Source organism: Mangifera indica, chromosome 8, assembly GCF_011075055.1.
Source record: "Mangifera indica cultivar Alphonso chromosome 8, CATAS_Mindica_2.1, whole genome shotgun sequence".
NCBI classification, from domain to species: Eukaryota; Viridiplantae; Streptophyta; class Magnoliopsida; order Sapindales; family Anacardiaceae; genus Mangifera; species Mangifera indica.
In genome coordinates, this window is record NC_058144.1 from 2,621,460 (window position 1) to 2,639,899 (window position 18,440).

At 37.3% G+C, this 18,440-nt stretch overlaps 5 protein-coding genes across 6 annotated transcripts; 2 read left to right on the plus strand and 3 right to left on the minus strand.

Annotated features, from left to right (window-relative positions):
* The first annotated feature begins 746 nt into the window (after positions 1-746).
* On the plus strand, positions 747-2,646 carry LOC123224234. The gene is made up of 6 exons (XM_044647841.1): positions 747-915; positions 1,000-1,047; positions 1,128-1,188; positions 1,285-1,425; positions 1,894-2,061; positions 2,171-2,646. Exons 1-6 carry the CDS (start codon positions 839-841, stop codon positions 2,282-2,284), a joined length of 609 nt encoding a protein of 202 aa, XP_044503776.1. The 5' UTR covers positions 747-838; the 3' UTR covers positions 2,285-2,646.
* Positions 2,647-2,917: 271 nt separating this feature from the next.
* LOC123224233 (proline--tRNA ligase, cytoplasmic) lies at positions 2,918-8,161 on the minus strand. The gene is made up of 13 exons (XM_044647840.1): positions 7,996-8,161; positions 7,360-7,413; positions 7,199-7,284; positions 7,006-7,098; positions 6,654-6,770; positions 6,049-6,236; positions 5,563-5,629; positions 4,867-4,989; positions 4,602-4,754; positions 3,956-4,240; positions 3,587-3,805; positions 3,390-3,483; positions 2,918-3,296 (listed from the first exon to the last, which is right to left on the minus strand). The coding sequence occupies exons 2-13, from the start codon at positions 7,403-7,405 to the stop codon at positions 3,232-3,234; spliced, it is 1,536 nt and encodes a 511-aa protein (XP_044503775.1). The 5' UTR covers positions 7,406-7,413; positions 7,996-8,161; the 3' UTR covers positions 2,918-3,231.
* A 779-nt stretch (positions 8,162-8,940) lies between these two features.
* On the minus strand, positions 8,941-13,178 carry LOC123224232 (protein transport protein SEC23-like). Of its 2 annotated transcripts, XM_044647839.1 has the most exons (6): positions 13,018-13,177; positions 12,007-12,917; positions 10,039-11,856; positions 9,607-9,723; positions 9,432-9,503; positions 8,941-9,317 (listed from the first exon to the last, which is right to left on the minus strand). In XM_044647839.1, the coding sequence occupies exons 2-6, from the start codon at positions 12,478-12,480 to the stop codon at positions 9,180-9,182; spliced, it is 2,619 nt and encodes an 872-aa protein (XP_044503774.1). In that variant the 5' UTR covers positions 12,481-12,917; positions 13,018-13,177; the 3' UTR covers positions 8,941-9,179. The 2 variants fall into 2 exon arrangements, 1 of the variants encoding a protein (XP_044503774.1); XR_006503914.1 differs by lacking the exon at positions 8,941-9,317 and having other exon boundaries at positions 10,043-11,856; positions 13,018-13,178.
* Positions 13,179-13,774: 596 nt separating this feature from the next.
* Positions 13,775-16,265, plus strand: LOC123223800 (L-cysteine desulfhydrase). Its single transcript, XM_044647176.1, has 2 exons — positions 13,775-15,294; positions 15,939-16,265. Exon 1 carries the CDS (start codon positions 13,918-13,920, stop codon positions 15,283-15,285), a length of 1,368 nt encoding a protein of 455 aa, XP_044503111.1. The 5' UTR covers positions 13,775-13,917; the 3' UTR covers positions 15,286-15,294; positions 15,939-16,265.
* Positions 16,266-16,435: 170 nt separating this feature from the next.
* LOC123223801 (diacylglycerol O-acyltransferase 3-like) lies at positions 16,436-18,126 on the minus strand. Its single transcript, XM_044647177.1, has 2 exons — positions 17,672-18,126; positions 16,436-17,345 (listed from the first exon to the last, which is right to left on the minus strand). Exons 1-2 carry the CDS (start codon positions 18,065-18,067, stop codon positions 16,614-16,616), a joined length of 1,128 nt encoding a protein of 375 aa, XP_044503112.1. The 5' UTR covers positions 18,068-18,126; the 3' UTR covers positions 16,436-16,613.
* Between the last annotated feature and the right edge of the window lie 314 nt (positions 18,127-18,440).

The window sequence follows — 18,440 nt, forward strand, 5'->3', positions numbered from 1 at the left end:
ACTCTTACACTCGTAATAATTTTCATCAATCTATGTTTAACCAAGAGAGGATTCAAATAGAACAAACTTTGTAATATTATTTTACAAGGAAACTTAGAAATAATTTGAATGATTTATTAGTTTGGTATTTTATTTGGTAGGCCAATGTATGATAATAATAAGTTAGAATGTTGCCATAACCAATTCTTAGTGTAGACGTGAATAATGAAATCAAATACAGTATTGAACGTTGTTGCTGACCAATAATAAAGAATGATGCTGATTTCTTGTACTTTTGTCTGACGCTAATAATTGAACTGAATCAATAGAGGTGGGCACAGTCCATGAATAATATTTCCATGCTTAGAGGTGGGCAGTATTTGATGGATGGGGCAGCCATACTGATTTCCCTGGAAAACATTTAACTCAATTAACTTATAATCTTTATTTCTTTTGGCTTCATTCAACAAGATCTTGAGAAATCTGTATGTGATTTTGAGTGTTTATGGAATAATCAGGTGGCAAAACATGCAAGGCTATGGGGACCAATTCTCAAATTGTCTCTGGTCTTCACAGGATGATAAAATTAACAAGCAGAAGGCCGTGCATGGTGTGTATTTTAATAATCATGTGCACTCAGTGGTCAATACTATAGGCCAACAATCAGTCAAGAGTGGAGCCACCAATGTGGGCTCAAATTTTAAAGAAATGAGTTTGGCCCAAAGATCTAGTATTTGATTCTTGGGCCCTTGTTGGTTTGAATGATGAGTGATGTTTTAAGAGTCTAAATATGTTTTAAAAATTAAACCAGTGAAGCTTTTGGTCGAGCAGGTAGAGTGCAGGGCTAAAACATACAATCATGCAAAGCGGGAAAAAGGCTCCCAAGAAGCTTGTTGATGCCTCAAAGCCACCCAATTCTGTTCCTCAAGAACAAGAGTAAGTCGGTTCTAAGGTCTTTGATGGCGTTCTATTGAGAATTCTATTTGTTATGGAAATAACTTGAGGTATTTAATTGTGTAGATGCTATCAAGGCGAACGTCTCGCTCGTTTACTGAAATTGATTCAAAGGTAACGAGATTATAGTTCTGTTATAACTTCCTCAAGATTAAATTTGATCAAACTAAGCGCATGATTTGGTTTTCAAACAGGGAGATAGAATCTGCAAGAATCTTGGATGGAGAAACTTTACCGGAAAAAATATGGTTCAAGGTCCTTATAACGTTATGCTTTTATACACACACACACACACACACACACACACATTATGTTTTGTGATGTCAATCTAATAGATGGACTATGATTTAGCAACAATTTTCAATTGGGGTGAATGAAGTGAGTAGAGTGCTGGAGCGGATGGTGCCGAGGGCTAGTGCCGAGATGGGAATTTCTCTCCACCAGACTAATGTATTTTCCAGTAAACGGCAAGCGCCATCTGTTGAGCTTCAGGTTATTGCCTTTCTCTATTCTTTACTATAAGGTTGTTGCTCTAGCATGTTTATTGGAGTTTTTATATGATGATGTCTAGATTTTCAATTATGATGAACTCAGAGTCTCTTAATATGTATTTTTGAGCATAAGAAAATTGTTGTTGGATGCTTGATTGTACAATTAACTCATCCAGATGATCCCACCAACATTCCAATAGAGCAAGAGAACCACATTAATTCCTAATTGAAATTTAAGTACTGAAAATCAAGTAAGAGTTTAGTCTTCTATTTAAATTGGTGGGTGGGTGGAGCTAGATTCTTTTGGCTCCTAGCAAGTTGTGGTTTACTTGGAGTTTTCTGTTTATTTATTCATATTTTAAGTCTTTGTTCCAAATAATCTGTCTTTAGGTTTGAAGACATGACTCTGTTCTTTTGCATGTTCGTTATGATAAATGATGCTAATTAATCTTGCATTTTTTTTATTTAGGTAATATTAATAGCCGCTGATTGCAACCCTCGAGGGCTAACGAAGCATCTGCCAACCTTAGCCTTATCTAGGAAGGTCCCAGTGATCTTTGTCAAAGATAATAAGAGTGGGTCTCTAAGATTAGGGGAGCTTGTCAGGCTGAAAACAGCAATGGCTATTGGGATAAAGGTAAGGGATCATGACATAGAGATTTTACATTTTATAGTTCTTAGAATATTCTTCATTTACAGTTACAATTTCTTTTTACTACGTTAAATTGAGATCTCGCTCGACTTAGGTGAAAGGAAATGCCATAAATCAAATTGTCAAGAAAATTCTCGAGGGTGGTGAAATAGATCTTGAAAGCCCGAGCCTGAAGTTGTTTGAGATGGCTGATGCATCCTGTCAATAATCTGAAGATTATATGCAGCCAAGTAGAACAGGAAAAATTGACTGGATAAAACAAGGAATGATCTACACGGCAAAGTTAGACAAACTTATGAACTATGGGAGCTTTTTGTACCATAAGATGTGTCAGAGGAAGGAGCAGTCTATTGTCTACATCATTGTAGGAGTCGGAAACGTAGGAATGGTTTGCTCCAAATATGGGAATGTTTTTCGGCTACTATCATGATCACTAGAAATGCCATGGAAGTGTTTAGCCATAGCAATTTCCTAAAATACAAAGTTTGCACTTGAAATTTTATTTACAACTGAGAAGTCAATTATGTTTTAGTTATTTTCAATGCGATCTTGCTCCTACGCCCATGAAAACTTGGATGTTGTTCTGTGTTATTTATGTTGTTTGTTTTGGCCACTTTCTTCGGCCACAGGAATCAAGAAAGTATTCATTAATGAGAACCGCGATGGCAGCTAAAACTCTCAGTTATATTCATTATCGAATTATATACATAATCATTTTCTAATTACCACCAACAACATAAGTTCCATATATACTGAAGATACCTTCTGTTCTTATATCGGCACTCAAATTCATTCATAAATTGCAACTTCTCAATTCACATTCTAATAAGTCCACGATCCATATTACAAATTAAAGATTTATATTACTATTAATAAATGTTAATTTCAGACTACAAAACCTCCACATGTCGTCCATGGTTGATTGGCATTTCAAATTATCATTTTGCAGCATGAGTCGTTCACAGTCCATATAAAGTATAACCCATATGAAACTATATCGTCAAAAACGTTGTCCCATAATTTCCAACAATTTTATAACAAAAAGTCTGTAATCTATCCTGAACCAATTCCTCCATTTTGATGCAGTTGCATAACCACTATAAAAATCAAAGAACATATGCAAAATGCAGTGTCAACAGAACTTCAGTTGAGACTCTAGTAACTTCTGCCCCAGTAGGTCCATTTTGTTGCAGGCTTCCCGGAAGCAAAGCATTTAGTACCTACACAACATTTGAAAATATTAAAACCAAATATCAGATAACAATTCATATCCATAACCAAACACATTACACTGAAACGAGCAGAGATGGTACCTTCGGGCATTTCAGGCTGCTCCAGTGGGGAACAAAGGCTCTTAGCTGCTCCCATCTCACCTTTGGTTCGTGCTTTCACATCTTTCTCCACCTCCTGTAGAAACCCAACAAACAAGAATACAAGTTTGTAAGAAAAGGATAATACTAGATCAAAAAAATTAATTTCAAAATCCAATAGAATTTCTGATTTAACATACCTCCTCATCACACCATGGAGCCAAGATTAATTTTTTTTGGCCAAGAGCTGCCACAAATTCATCCCAAGTTTTTACAACTTGAATGCAAGCATCTCGTTTTTGTTTTGCACCATTAAACAAACTATCTTGAATATTCTCAAGAAGTTCTTCTACTTTCTTAACCAAAGAGTCCCTGGGCAAATCAACTTTTGCTCCATTGTCACGTCGAACAGCACGTACCTATGGATAATATCAATTTACATCATTTTTCAGTTAATCAATATTCAATAAATGCAGAGGTAACATGTGAAACAAAATTAGGAAATAATAAAAAATAAGACAGTGATAGCAACACCCAAAAAAATAAAAAAAAGACTAAATTGTTATAACCTGATTATTTGCCAAGTCTTTTGGCCCTATTTCAATCCTGAGAGGAACCCCCTTCATTTCCCAGTGTGAGTACTTCCATCCAGGAGAGTAGTTATCCCTAAAGTCTGTACTAGCACGAATGCCAGCTTCACACAAGGTTTCAACAGTGGCATTGCAAGCATTGAAAATTCCTTGAGTATCAGCATCTTTGTATGGCACAGGAATCACAATAACTTGCACAGAAGCCACTTTGGGTGGCAACACCAAGCCCTTGTCATCCCCATGAACCATAACCATTACCCCAATCTGTGGAAATATAGCAAACAAAAGAAATGCGTCAAGTGCCAATCTGATTGAAAAAGACTGCACGCACAACAATGCTACGAACAACATAGAAAAAATATTAGTATTGAACAGTAATTAGTGACCAGCATAGAAAAAATAAAAGAAAATGAAAGGAACATGTGGGATATTATATCTACTTCTTCTAGAGGAAAATGAATCAAACCACCCCAAAAAAGGAAAACAAAAACTAAAATATGATAAAAAGAAACCTTGATTATTTGATAGAAACCTTAATATTTCGTAAGTTTCTACTGCAAAGAAGTGCATTGAGATTGACTAACAATTATTTAACTCAAATGAATATAAGACATCAAAAGCTTACCGTGCGAGTGCTATAAGCCCAAGAGTTTTGCCAGACCATAGCCTTCTCTCCCTTCTCATTTTCAAAGTTTATTTCAAACATTTTTGAAAAGTTTTGACCCAAACAATGTGAAGTTGCACCTTGTACACCACGACCAGTATTTGGAATAAATGCCTGTCACACACAACAGCCTACATTCAGATAGAACATTGGTCTATGCATAGCAAATTGAACGTGTCAAATCTTGCAGAGTGAGATAGTCAAAGGATGGAAATCAATTAATTGCCTCGACACTTCTTGTGTAAAGCCCACCAGCAAACTTCTCTAGCTCACTCTTCTTGCCTTTTATAACAGGAATGGCCAAGAATTCCTCATAAATACGTCTATAGAGCTCCAATATATCAAGGACCTGACAATGGCAATAGTTAAAGCACCATCAAACAAAAATATACAAAAATATGGACTCTACAACCCAAGAAAAGAAAGAAAGGCCGGAGAAGCAGCCATGCTATTCAACATATAATGCACCTTCAAGTGCAGCTTATCCATTGTGATCATTGTTAACTTATGAACATAGGCAAAACATTTACAAAAGAGTCCACCCTCAAAGAATACATATAATCTTCATAGTATAGACTCATTGGCTCTTAAAGCTTCAAAACCAAAAGTTTCCCCAGTACATCTTTAAAAAATGGCTATGTTTCCAAACAAAGTCAAACCCCAAATGTGGAAAGACTTTTTATTGGCATTCATTCCTAAACGTGCTTCTTCACTCATTGAAATAAATTAGAAGTATTATATTCAATTTCAAAATTAAACAACTGACATGAGAAGTCAAGAGCTAAAATGCAATCTGGCAAAATGAAAGTAACATCATTATGAAAAAAAAAAATGCTTTATTCTCACACATATGCGAGAACTTATTAAAGAGATATATTTAGCAAAACTTAGTGCCTGTAAGACAACTTTTTTGTTCAAATACCTCTGCATCTGCTTCCTCCTTTGTTGCAAAGGCAGTATGCCCTTCCTGCCAAAGAAATTCACGGCTCCTAAAATAGAAAAATAAGCCAAACAGATTACCAAACCAATTTAAAATATTTTTTTCAGTCAAAAAATATATTTTTTGCCCCTGAACTATTACATTCTTGAATGATTGATCAGAGCCAATTTCCACCAGAAAGAAAAGCAAGAACAAAAATGTTCCAAGATGGTGTAAATAAATTGCATGATTGATAACTATTAAAAAGGAAACGTAGTTTTCTTTCCAGCAAAAACAAACAGAAAATATTGCCATCAAAACACAAAGCTTTATATCAACAGTGCTAAATTGAACGGCTGGAGCTTTTACAGTAACATATTAAAGCTGACTAAATCCCATAATGCCTCATCATAACTACAGAACAAAATTTGTAACAGGGAAAAAATGAAATTGAATACAGAATACAAGAAATTAACATGCAAATAAAACCTGATAAATGGTGTTGGATTGCTGAACTCCCATCGAACAACATTGCACCACTGGTTAAGTTTCAAAGGCAAGTCACGGTGTCCCCTTATCCACTTAGAATAATAGGGATACATCACTGTTTCACTAGTAGGGCGGATTGCAATAGGAACCTCCAAATCAGATTCCCCAGATTTTGTCACCCAAGCAACCTGAGAAAACCCTGAGACCTCAGTGTTGGTGCTTACTTCCTTAGCTAAATTACATTTCTAAAATAAATTTATATATTAAAGGAATTTTCTTCAACCAAGGACACAAAAAATAAAACAGGAGATATGTGTTTACACTCTTATCATTTATCCAAGAACAGAAAATTTCGGGGATTTAAGAAAATTTTAAGTTTTTCATGCTAGACATTCCAACATCTCCTTGAAGCAAGTGCTATTGATCATCCATGCTAAACAAAGTGAATCCTTTTTAAAAGAGAACCAATGAGTTTTAACTGGCTTCATGGTCATAAAAGGATTAACATACGAAAATGACAAAATTCCATCCAGGGTGAGTAAACATTTGTTCATAATAATAAATATTTAGCATTACCTGTGGTGACAAAAAACCTCAAATCTTACCTCGGGAGCAAAACCTTCAATGTGATCCTTCTCCTTTTGCAGTACAGTGGGGGATACAAAGAGAGGAAAGTAACAATTCTGAATCTTCATTTTTTTAATTTCTTGATCAAAGAATTTCTGCCCATTGAAAGACAGCAATAATAAACACTTGTATAGAAGTTCAATTTGAAAAGCATGATGATATCAAAACAAAAAGGAGACCGACCACATAATCATAGCCAGCAGTAACAGTAGATTAATATTAAAAATAATGCCCCGACTAAAGAAAACTTCTGAAAATGAGAACTGCTTCTGTTTAAGAATAAGCATGATATAATATAGAGTAAACATCTAAAACAGGTTTCAAACTCACCTGCATTGTCTCCCAAATTGACATTGCCCAAGGCCTTATAATATAACAACCAGAGATGTCATAGTACTCAATCATTTCACCATTGACAACAACCTATGCAAAACAATATATCAATCATATATTAAACATGTATGCATGCTTGCATACAAAACTCAAAGAGCCCTAAGAAAATAATGGAACAACCTCAACATACCTCAGAGTACCACTCCCCAAAGTTCTCATCCTTCTTATGTGAGAGTCCTAAACCAGTCTCTTTCTTCACCTCCTTCTTCTTCCCTCCTGGAATCATTATCGACATGAAATTAGGAACAGTAGCATTAGTATGCATAGAAGATGTATAATTGATATACTCACCACCACTCGCCTTAGCATTAGACTGTTTCCCCTCACTGCCAGCCATATCCTTCCCTGAATGCAATATCCATACAATTCATGGATCAAAAACTTACAAGAGATTTAGGCCCAAAACAGAAAGAAGATGAAGCACACAAAAATCAAAAGCTTCAATCAACAGGTGCCAATTAATACAAACCAAGTATAACTGTCATACACTCGATTTTGCATACCCAATTAACATAGACCCTGATTGGCTTTCAAAAATCAATAATAACTGAATGGATATTTCACAGAAACAAACTAATAAAACACCAAATTTAATTACGAGTATAGAACCCAGTATAATTCAAACACTCCAAACTTAAAATTCGGCATTAATCAACTTCCAATAGAGAAAGTCAACCATTAAAAAGCCTAAAATGGGCTCAAATATTACTAGGGTTTAACTAAATCAACACAAAATAAAAAGATATGCATTAATATCTTCGTTCGATCAGTCACTACAAATGATAAAATTAATCTTCAAAGCAACACTACAACTTAATATGAATTATACCCTTAAAATTAGTCTTAAAAGTCAAAAAAAAAAAAAACACAATAGCATCCACTGGGTAATTGTAGAACAAATGACTCATGAAAAAAGAGAGAAATTACCGTTCAGATCTGATTATTCGGTGAACGCGATTTCCCTTACTCTTCGGAAAAAGAAGATAAGGGAAACTCACACAATATGAACGCTAACTAAAAATCAAAGCAAAAGAGAGACCAGTATATATGCGCGTGAAATAGTAACCCTAGACCTGCGCAAGTATCTAATTCTTTGTCCTTTTTTTAATTGATAAAAAAAAAAAGTTTGCGAAAGACTGGATGTAGTATTTTGGGTCAAAACCGCGGGCCAATGGGTCGGTTATTTAACTGTAGTGGGTGGGTTAATTCTTTGGAAAAATGTTTTTTGACATTTGAAAAGTATCTCTGTTGTAGAATTCGATTCCTCCTTTGGAAGCTACCAAGAATTTTCACTTTAGCAAGTGCTCTAGATGGGTTTCGCATTTTGATTGTGTATAATGTCAATGGTGATGATTCTTTAAACCATTTTACGTTTACAACAAACACAAATTGAAAAATTAATCATCAACATGTATATGGAATTAATCAATGCTTAGTTCGGAAAGTTAAAAGTAAGAAGATTTAACTAGAAGTTTGGGGTTAAAGTAAAAAGATTCAAATCAGAGACACCATCCATGTCCATCGCAAATTTCTTACCATGGCTGACATTCTCTTTTAAAGTCGATATTCCTCCTCCACTCTACTTTTTATCATCTTCCTTTGGTAATCAAAATATTGCGCGCAGCTGGCTAACAGCCCATGTCGCTAATCTTAGCAAGTCGATGACAAATTTATGTTCAAGCACCTAACAAAAACATTGAACTTAAAAATGCTCTCTAAAATGTGAAACTATTAAGGATATATTAACATTTTAATCAAACTCAAGCAGCTTGGATTGTTTACACCCTAAATCTGACTAAACAAGGAAGATGATAACAACTGACTGATGTTGGACTTGGGAGATCTTTACTGCTGTGCTAAAGCAGTTGAACGTGATGAACAAATTTCAAATTCTTTTTGAGTTATGGTCAGAAAAAAATGTTCTTATAAAGAAACATTCAGGAGGAAGAAAAAGGTAAGATGATGTCCATAGACGTCACCGAAGTTACATTTTTCTCTAGCAGGGGGGAAAAAGGGAAGAAAAGGAGACAACATATTTGCACCGTCATTATAATGCAGCTCCTACACTTCCTTCTTGCAGGAATGTAAGACACTAAAATTTACAACCTTAATTAGCTTGGTTCTGGTGGTACCACTCTCAAAGATCGCATCCACTCACAGAAACTAGGATCGTCAAAGAAAAGAAAACTGCTTTTCAGTTTTGTCCGCTGTTCTGTTGTCAAAGATCGAAGTTGTGGAAACCTTGCCTCCTACAAGTGAAGTGTTTTATGTTGAGCAAACAGCTTATGTAGCCCTCAAGTAACAATTGAAATAAAAAACTGAGTACAAAAAACAAAACTTTCCTATTCATCAATAACACTCACCTGCTCATAAGGAGGATCTTTGTGTGCTGGAATCAGTCGAGATACAAAATACCGAGCCTGAGAGCTCCCCTCCTGCTCAAAATCCAGACCATTAACCTCTCTAATAATCTTTGATGACAATAGAACCAAATAATGGAGGAAAATTCATAGTAATAGAACTGTGAAGAGAAAAAACCTTGAATGCAAGGATTCGAGGAGCTGGAAACCGAGATTCAGTTAGTTCTTCAGCCAATGTTCTGCAAGCTGCTAAGGCGGCTGCACTTCTTGCTTCATCAGCAGCAAGTTCTGCACCCTAAATCACCAGTAATCATTAGAAAATGAAGTACTGAAAAGAAAAGGAAGGAAAAAGAACCAGGAAAATTTTCCCACCCAGGAAGTGCACAACCAGGAAACACAGGAAATTGCAGATTTTGATAAACAAATTGCAAAAATAACAACCACACGTAAAAGAACAGACTTTTTACAGTTCAAAGATCCACATTTCATGAGCAACAGAGTAGCAGAAATAAATATGAAACAGAAGCAATTCATAAATTCACATTTATCATGAACAAACATAAAGAAAAGGAGATTCTAAGATAGCAAGAAAATTGAGCAAGTGGCATACCAACCAAATAAAGACATCTGTGCCATGGTCAAGAACTACTGCTTTATCAGACTGCATAGCTAGGTCATGAGCTGGCAGCTCCTCAAAAGTGCCTCCTTCCCGATGCATGAGACAGTGAGGTGCGACCATACGAAGAGAGAGCTCAAAAGATGCATTCAGGAACAAACATCGTAATACAGACCTCTCATCTTCATGTCCAATAATGCTTCCTAACAGTGGGCCCCTTCTAAGATGAAATAAGATCTCTGATAGAGCAGAAAGTTCCTTTGGGAAACGACAAAGCTTTGACTTTGGTACTTGAGATCCAAATTTTAGAGCTATGTCCTTAACTCTTTCATCTATTGTCATTTGCATATTAATTGCATCAGAATTATTTTTGGCTCGCAAGAGGGTCCTCTTGGCAATTAAGACCGCAACCACTTCATCTTGAACACTCTCAAGATATGCTGAAACATTATCCACGGTGGGTAATCTGACAGTGACAACTCTTGAAATATCAGCTTGATAAACATTTGAATATTGAATAGCAAACTGGAAAAAAACATGATCACTATTGATGTCTCCTTTATTTTCCATGGATAGTGCAAAGCTTTGTGTTTCTTCAACACTTAGCATTTGAATAGAAAGAGAACTATCATTTTTAAAGGTTTCATGAGTGTCTAAATGTGCCTCTTCACCAGGACCCACAACTTGAGTTATGAGAATATCATCAGAACAACGAATCTCCAGCAAACCATGAGAACCTGCAGTCCTTGTGGATGCCCTTTGCAAGTTAACACCAAAGGCTTCTCCAAAGTCATCATGAAGAACCAACACACCCCCTGAAGTTTTTGCAAGAGGCTGCAACACAGGAACTCTAACAGGGCAAGTTCCAGCACACAGAATGTCAATCACTGTATTGTGTCGATGAGCCTCACGACCCAGAAGCTCCATCCATTTCATTGCTGTCTTTTCCATATGAGGATAATTTGGGTGACTAAATGAATGAGGGACTGATCCAGGGCCATATGTATTAGGCCCACCAGCACACACAATAATTCTGCTGTTTCCAGCCCTTTTAACTGCCCCCCGAGACACTTCAGCTGTTGGCCCCTGAATGATAGAAAGGGCAACCTCAACTGCCGTACCCAGGCAACGATCTCTTGAAGCTTCCGGAATGCCCAACTTGTATGGCCTTAGTGATGAGAATATGTCATGAGCTACCTGCTTTGAAGCATGCATTGGTGACAGATAAACACCACCTCCATAAAGTAATGCTTTCAATGATTCCTGAGTTGGCGATTTGTCACCAGAAAGCACATCAGCAGATGCTACTGAATCCTCTGAAAAATCATAAACCGATACTGTCCTACCATATAATATAATACCAATTCTTGCAGTTGGTGGAATTGATTCCACAAATGCATGCAAAGAGCTCTGTAGGTGCTGGAGGTGAGGTTCATCTAAGCACTCATCTATTACAAGAATAATGGGGGCAGACATTCTGGAATCTGAAACAGGAACATAACCGGGCCTATTCTTCCCAGTTTGAACATAATCAACCACAGGTGATGACAGTTCCAGAAAATTATGAAGTTCTTCCTTGCTAGAAGCCACATATTCACCTTCACTTCCATTCAGATTCTGGCAAACTACACACTGCCACTGCCCAGATCCAAGTAATATCTTGCAATAGATATTTGCATATGCTCCGCAATTATGGCAGCGATGAGGATCACGCTGTATTATTTGAGGACCTGGAGAAACCTCTCTCCCAAGAGAAACTAATGCCCCAAAGCCTAAACTAGGTATGTTGGCTTGTTTTTTCTGTTTCAACACCTACATAACAAAATGAATGTACATGTAATGAAATATGAAAACACATAACATTCATGATTTAACACATGCGAATATTAGAGATACTAAAGAAAAGCCAATTTATAATGAATAAGAGTGCCTTTTCCATGAGTCAGCGAGAAAGACAGGTACCTTACGAGCTGACAACAGAACACATGAAGATTCCCCATAAGGTGTCGTCTCTCCAATAACATCTGGAACTTGGTGCCTCAACTCAGCTGACCCATTAGAGATATGGGAAGATGAAGATGTGGGCAAAGATGAAACTGAAGAGAAAGCGACAGGCTGAGGAGTTGCAGGAGATGTCCGGAAAGGCACAGCAGCTGGCCTAACTGGTGAAGTAAAGACAGGAGGGCCAGGAGGAGTGCTTAGATGAGGAATCGGGCTTCTACTGTTGACCCCATTTGCAGGTGACAGAATATTTGGAGTTCTAATTGATGGGGAAGCAATTGGATTATGCTGTAAATTTGGTGGAGGAAATCTTGGGGGTGCAGATAAAATTGGAGCAGGGGTCGGGCTTTTCTCTGGTTGAGGTGACGATTTATCTGGATTTGGCGAACTAGTAGTGACAGAGTATCCAACGGAAGATTGAGTTGGATAAGCCATTAAAATTTAAATCTTTCTTTATTAAGTAACAAAAATTCTCAAAAACTGATAATCGAGTATCAGAATCAAAGAATGAGTTTAAATCAAACAGGGAAAATTTGATACGAATTTACTTTAGATATGATGATAAACAGCCTACTACAAATCCTGAAGAACAAGAATTGCAGAGAGAGTAAGATATTTTAGGTCTTCGAAAAAACCAAACCCCTAAAAAATGTCTAAACCCAGAGCCAACAAAATAAAAAGAACGGATTTTGATTGAAACGAAGTTCAAAGAAGTGCCCGGAATATTCAAGAAGCCCCCAAAGGGCACCAAAAAATCAGCTTCAAAGATCAAATTCGGTTCCGGTTGACGACATTTAAAATCTCACCTATCTCTCCATATCGCACAATTGTATTTATGCCGTTGGTAAAAACGCCTTGTCCAACAATGAAATCTAAGAAACGGAAAAACAAAGCACTTAGGAATGAACAACGGATCTATAATTACAATGATTAATTAATACAAAATTTGAAGAGAAGTAAAAGATCACGCACCTGAAAGAGACGGAAATGGATGATTGAGAAACAGGTGACCTTTTCAGACCCAATATTAGTGTCAGGCGATGCGGCTCTTTTAAATAACTTCGTAATTTTGGTGTCTGACGTCTATTGACCTGGTGTTTGTCTTTCCTTTTACTCATTGGACTTGCTTTGCTGGCACGCCCTCCAGTTTCGATTCGCGATTCCTAATGTTGCCAACTCAATATTTCTGACGTGGACAGCTGAGTCAATCAAACTCCCCGTGCCAACCGCCCATGTTTTTCCTTTTTCTATTCATTATAGATTTTTCCTCTTCAAATCTGTTTATACTAAATAATGAGGAATATAATTTAAAGTTTTTTTAAAATTAATTCAAAATAATTTCAGATAATATATTATTATATAATAATCAATAACATATTATTTAAATATTTAAAATTAAATTTATATAACACTACTCAATTAAATTTTTATATAAAAAATACTCTAATTATCATATTGAATTAATATAAAAAGTGTTATGATGTCTAATATGATTCATTTACCTTTAAATAATTATAAGGATAAAAGTATTCCCATTTTAAATTAAAATTACTTTTTTATCATTTACATTATTACTATTTCAATTTGCCATTTCTCTTGTCATTTGTCACCATCATATGTAGATTTTGTCATATTCAATAGTTAAATATTGCCAAGGTAATCACAAGTTCACAGCGCAAGGTTTACTAAATCCGACGGCTGTAATAAAATAATGTGTACAAATACAATTTTCCGAACAACGATGACGCCGCATAAATTTCACTCACGCGGACCCACACCCAGTGCACTGCACACAGTTATCCCTACGCTCAGAAAGTTGGAGACAATCATGCCGTCTCCGTTTCGAAAACCCTAACTTGTTCCAATTCAGACATGGACCACGAAGATTCTCCCAACGGCGATTTCGCCCACTACGACGGCCGCTGCGTCTCCAAGAAACCTAAACTAACCCGCTTCATATCCGAACCTGAAATCCGCGACGAGTTCTCGCACCACCAGCCCGGCATCTCCCGTATTAACAACGGCAGCTTCGGGAGCTGTCCCAAGTCCGTGCTTGCTTCACAGCAAAATTGGCAACAGAAGTTCCTTCAACAGCCTGACGATTTCTACTTCAACACTCTGCGAAAGGGAATATTGCACTCCCGTACCCTCATCAAAGACCTCGTTAACGCTGATCACGTGGATGAAATCTCCCTTGTCGATAATGCTACTACCGCTACCGCCATCGTCCTTCAACAAATCGGACGTGGGTTCGCTGAAGGGAAGTTCAATAAAAACGACACCATCTTAATGCTCCACTGCGCATTCCAGGCCGTCAAGAAATCTATCCAAGCTTACGTCATGCGTGCTGGCGGCTCAATAGTCGAAGTTCAGTTACCTTTCCCGCTGATTTCGGAGGAAGAAATTATCAGAGAATTTAGGAAAGGTCTGGAGAAGGGCAAAGAGAACGGCAAAAAAGTTCGGTTAGCGATAATTGATCATATTACGTCAATGCCATGTGTTGTCGTTCCTGTTAGTAAATTGGTTAAAATTTGTCGAGAGGAAGGTGTTGAACAGGTTTTTGTAGACGCGGCACATGCTTTAGGTAGTGTGAAAATTGATGTTAAAGAAATTGGAGCTGACTTCTATGTTAGTAACTTGCACAAATGGTTTTTTTGCCCACCATCGGTTGCATTTTTGTACTGTCGAAAATCAGATGTATCCACTGGTATGCATCACCCTGTGGTTTCTCATGAATTTGGCAATGGATTGCCAATAGAGAGTTCATGGATTGGTACCAGAGATTACAGTGCGCAGCTCGTAGTACCTTCAGCTATGGAGTTTGTGCGTAGGTTTGAAGGGGGAATTGATGGGATCATGACAAGAAACCACAAGCAAGTACTGAAGATGGGGAAAATGTTAGCTGAGTCTTGGGGAACAAACCTTGGCTCGCCACCTGAGCTGTGTGCAGGGATGATTATGGTTGGCTTACCTTCAAGATTAAGGATTTTGAGTGAGGAGGATGCTTTGAGGTTGAGGGGGCATTTGAGGGTTCATTTTGGGGTTGAGGTCCCTATCTATTATCAGCCACCAAAGGATAATTGTGAGTGTTGTGCTAGGGACAAGGATGGGGTTATAACTGGGTATGCCAGGATTTCTTATCAGGTTTATAATTCATTGGAGGATTATGAGAAGTTTATGAATGCGATAAATAGCCTTGTTGACAAGAAACAAGTTTGCAAAATGCTTTTGACAGAGTAAAAGAATGAGGTATGATCTTCATCCTGCCTTAGAGTTGTGTGTTAAATATATGAGCATAATCTGTTACTGTGCTCTGATTTTGTGATTTGTAAATCTACTAGATTTAAATTTATATCTCTAAGGACTTGATTAATTGCAGAAAAGATTTCTTGGCAAATTTCATTAGACATTAATGAAGCAACAATGAATACTTTAGTTCTGGTTTCTTCTGCATTTTCACTTAGAAATCTCTGCTTTTCATATTGGCATAGCCAATAAACTTTTAAGATTGTTCCGCAAACCTACACTACATGCCATAGTATTACTGAATAAAATGGCTCTTTCTCCATTAACTGAATTCCGTCTCAAGTAGCGAGGACTCTAATGAGCTGAATACCATTCCCTGTAGCCACGGCTTATTGTTTCTCATTTGATGCGGAATAAGTCATTAGATTTGTCTTGATTCATGAGATCAAACTTGAATCCCACAGACAATCAAACCTCAAGTTTTATTGTGGAGGATCCTTGGGTATTATGAGTTTGTTTTTTAGTCTGTTTGTTTGCATTTGTCATATGTGTGGATTAATGTGAGCTTCTAAGGTGTAATTTACAGACTGTATGTGATGACCATCTGAAGTATCTTTACTGATCTTTCTATGTTTCCTTTTTGACAGTTGGATGTAAACAGATCGGCAGTATATTGGGGACTAACATCTGATTCATCAGTTATTTTGCCTGTCTTGGTTTTCGCATGACAGAACTTCGAACCCTCCACACCCTTGCTAAGTTAGGCTGTTATATGTTCTTTTACTGAACTTACAAGTTACCCTGCAAACCTTCCTGCACTGACACAATGTGCTACTTGGTGGAGCCTTGTTATTTCCATCTCTGTATTGATGACAATAATTATATGCAGGTTGGCATTTTTAAGTAGTTTCAGCTGCCTTTGCTTGAATATATATTTTACATCTATATCTATAAGACAGCTCCATTCTGTGTTATTAGTTTGTTTTTGCAGGGATGCTTCATAAACATTTTTAGGAGATGGTTCAACCTAAATCTTTTCAATTTATAGTAACAGTTGCATAGTTAGGAATTGCTTCGGAGAAACTGTACTATAGTCTATAGGAGATAAATTTATATGACCTGCATTGATGGTGCGATGGTAAAATTGATTTAAGTCTTGTCACCCTCGAAATGACAGATGTAAAATATATAAACATTAATTATTCGCATCAATATTTTGACTAACATATCAGTGAAGCTGTGAAGGTGAGATTTGAACTCAGGAGGCAATAAAACCGTTCTGAAAGCTCATCTTAACAGCTCCAATTCAGTAGAAGGTATTGTCAAGAAAGGGCCATCCCATAATTGTTATTCATGTCTTTGCAAAGAATATTTGCAAGAATCACGTCCACATCTTCCAAACCAACGCCAATGCATAAAGAACTAACTGAAGGTCTCAGCGTCCTCATCGCTTCATCTCCATGGGGAGTATTGGCAACCCTTACATTAGGACCATCCTTGCATTTCCCCATACATTTGCACCCCAACACAGCAAATTCTGTGCCAAGCTTACCTCCAAATTCTTGCAACAAAGCCTCTGCTCCTAATTTTTTACATTTGCCACCCATGCAAACCTCTATTTTCTTGGCCGATGTCCGCTCTGCAATGCTTTCTGTTTGCTCGTTATTGCAGCCACTAGAGCTGCTGCAGTCACCCCCAGTCCTATGATTTTGAGAATTCATATCTACAATTCCCAGCGTTTCCTCTGACTTCTCCTGTTGAACCAGTGAGCCATGTGTACCTGACGTTGCTCCTTTCGTATTTTGTTCTGCTTCACTGTGTTTTAATTGTTTGAGAACATCATTACTTCTCAAGCGGATTGTGTCAATCACCTCTCCATTTTCAGTGTCGCTGGACTCGGATGATGAACTTGATGATGACTCAGATTTGCTCTTTCCTTTTGTTTTTTCCAAGGTAGCCTTAATCTGGACTTTCTTCTGTTTCATCGTTCTCTTCAACTCCTTTTGCTCTGATCTCAGCTGTTGCAACTGTGCTTTAAGAACCTCTACCGCTCCCTACATTGAAGACAACTGATGACATTATTTATTTGTATGTAGTATGTAGTACATAAGAATTGGTCGAGCAGAGAAGTAGAATTAATAAAGTAGCTGATTTTCCAATTGAGCAGATACGCAAGATTATACGCCCAACCCCGTACTATACCAGACATTACATTTGCTTTAGTAGAGCGTAACAATACCGTCATCTACTATAATCAAAACTTAATCAAGCAGTTTTAGATATAGTCCGTAAAACATATGACCAAAAATTAAATAAATAAATAAAGCTAAACGAAGAAGCTGAAGCATCAAAACTCAAAGGAAGCAAGTTCATTTCTTACCGAAATCTTTTCTTCATCCACCAAACTATTTCTATTCTCAATGCCGGAGGTCTCAAGCGAAAACAAGGACAATTCATTCGACAATCTTCTTATAAACTTCAATTTCCTCTTGACGAGCTTAATTTCAGAATTGTTTTGCTTCTCTTTCTTCTTGAATTGTTTGATAGCCGACACATAGTACTGTTGATGTCCAGAATCAGAAAACTGACAATTCAATCGCACCAAAGGCCTTCTGGGACTCTCTGAAACATTGAAATCTCCAATACCCACAAGGCACTTGGTCGCAAACCGCTCACTGCTATGGAAAGGAAAACTTAGAAGCGAGTGTTGAGCAATCCTCGACGCCCTCGTCATCTCCATTGCTTCCTTCAAAGGCCGTACACCCTGTGTCGACATGACGTAATATTTGTAGTTCTTTCTTAACCGATTTGAGTCGGAATGAAAGAGAGAGAGATTGGAAGTAACTGCCATATCACGTGGCAATATCTCATTGGTGAAAGTGCAGGTAACGCTGACGTGGAGAAACTTTTGTTTAGCACCTGCCCGCTCGTGATAATTTCAGTTCGCCACACTCCTTTTCGGTTTTGAAATGCTTTTTAATTTAATATAAGCGGTACGATTATCATCACGAAAGTGGACGGTTAAGATTTACCCATGTGGCTGCCAGCTGGCGGATCATTTTATTTTCAAAAAGATCTAAGTTGGACGTTAATTGAATTGGACTTACCAGACCAATTTTAGGCCCATTATTTGAAGGAGCCCGGCTCGC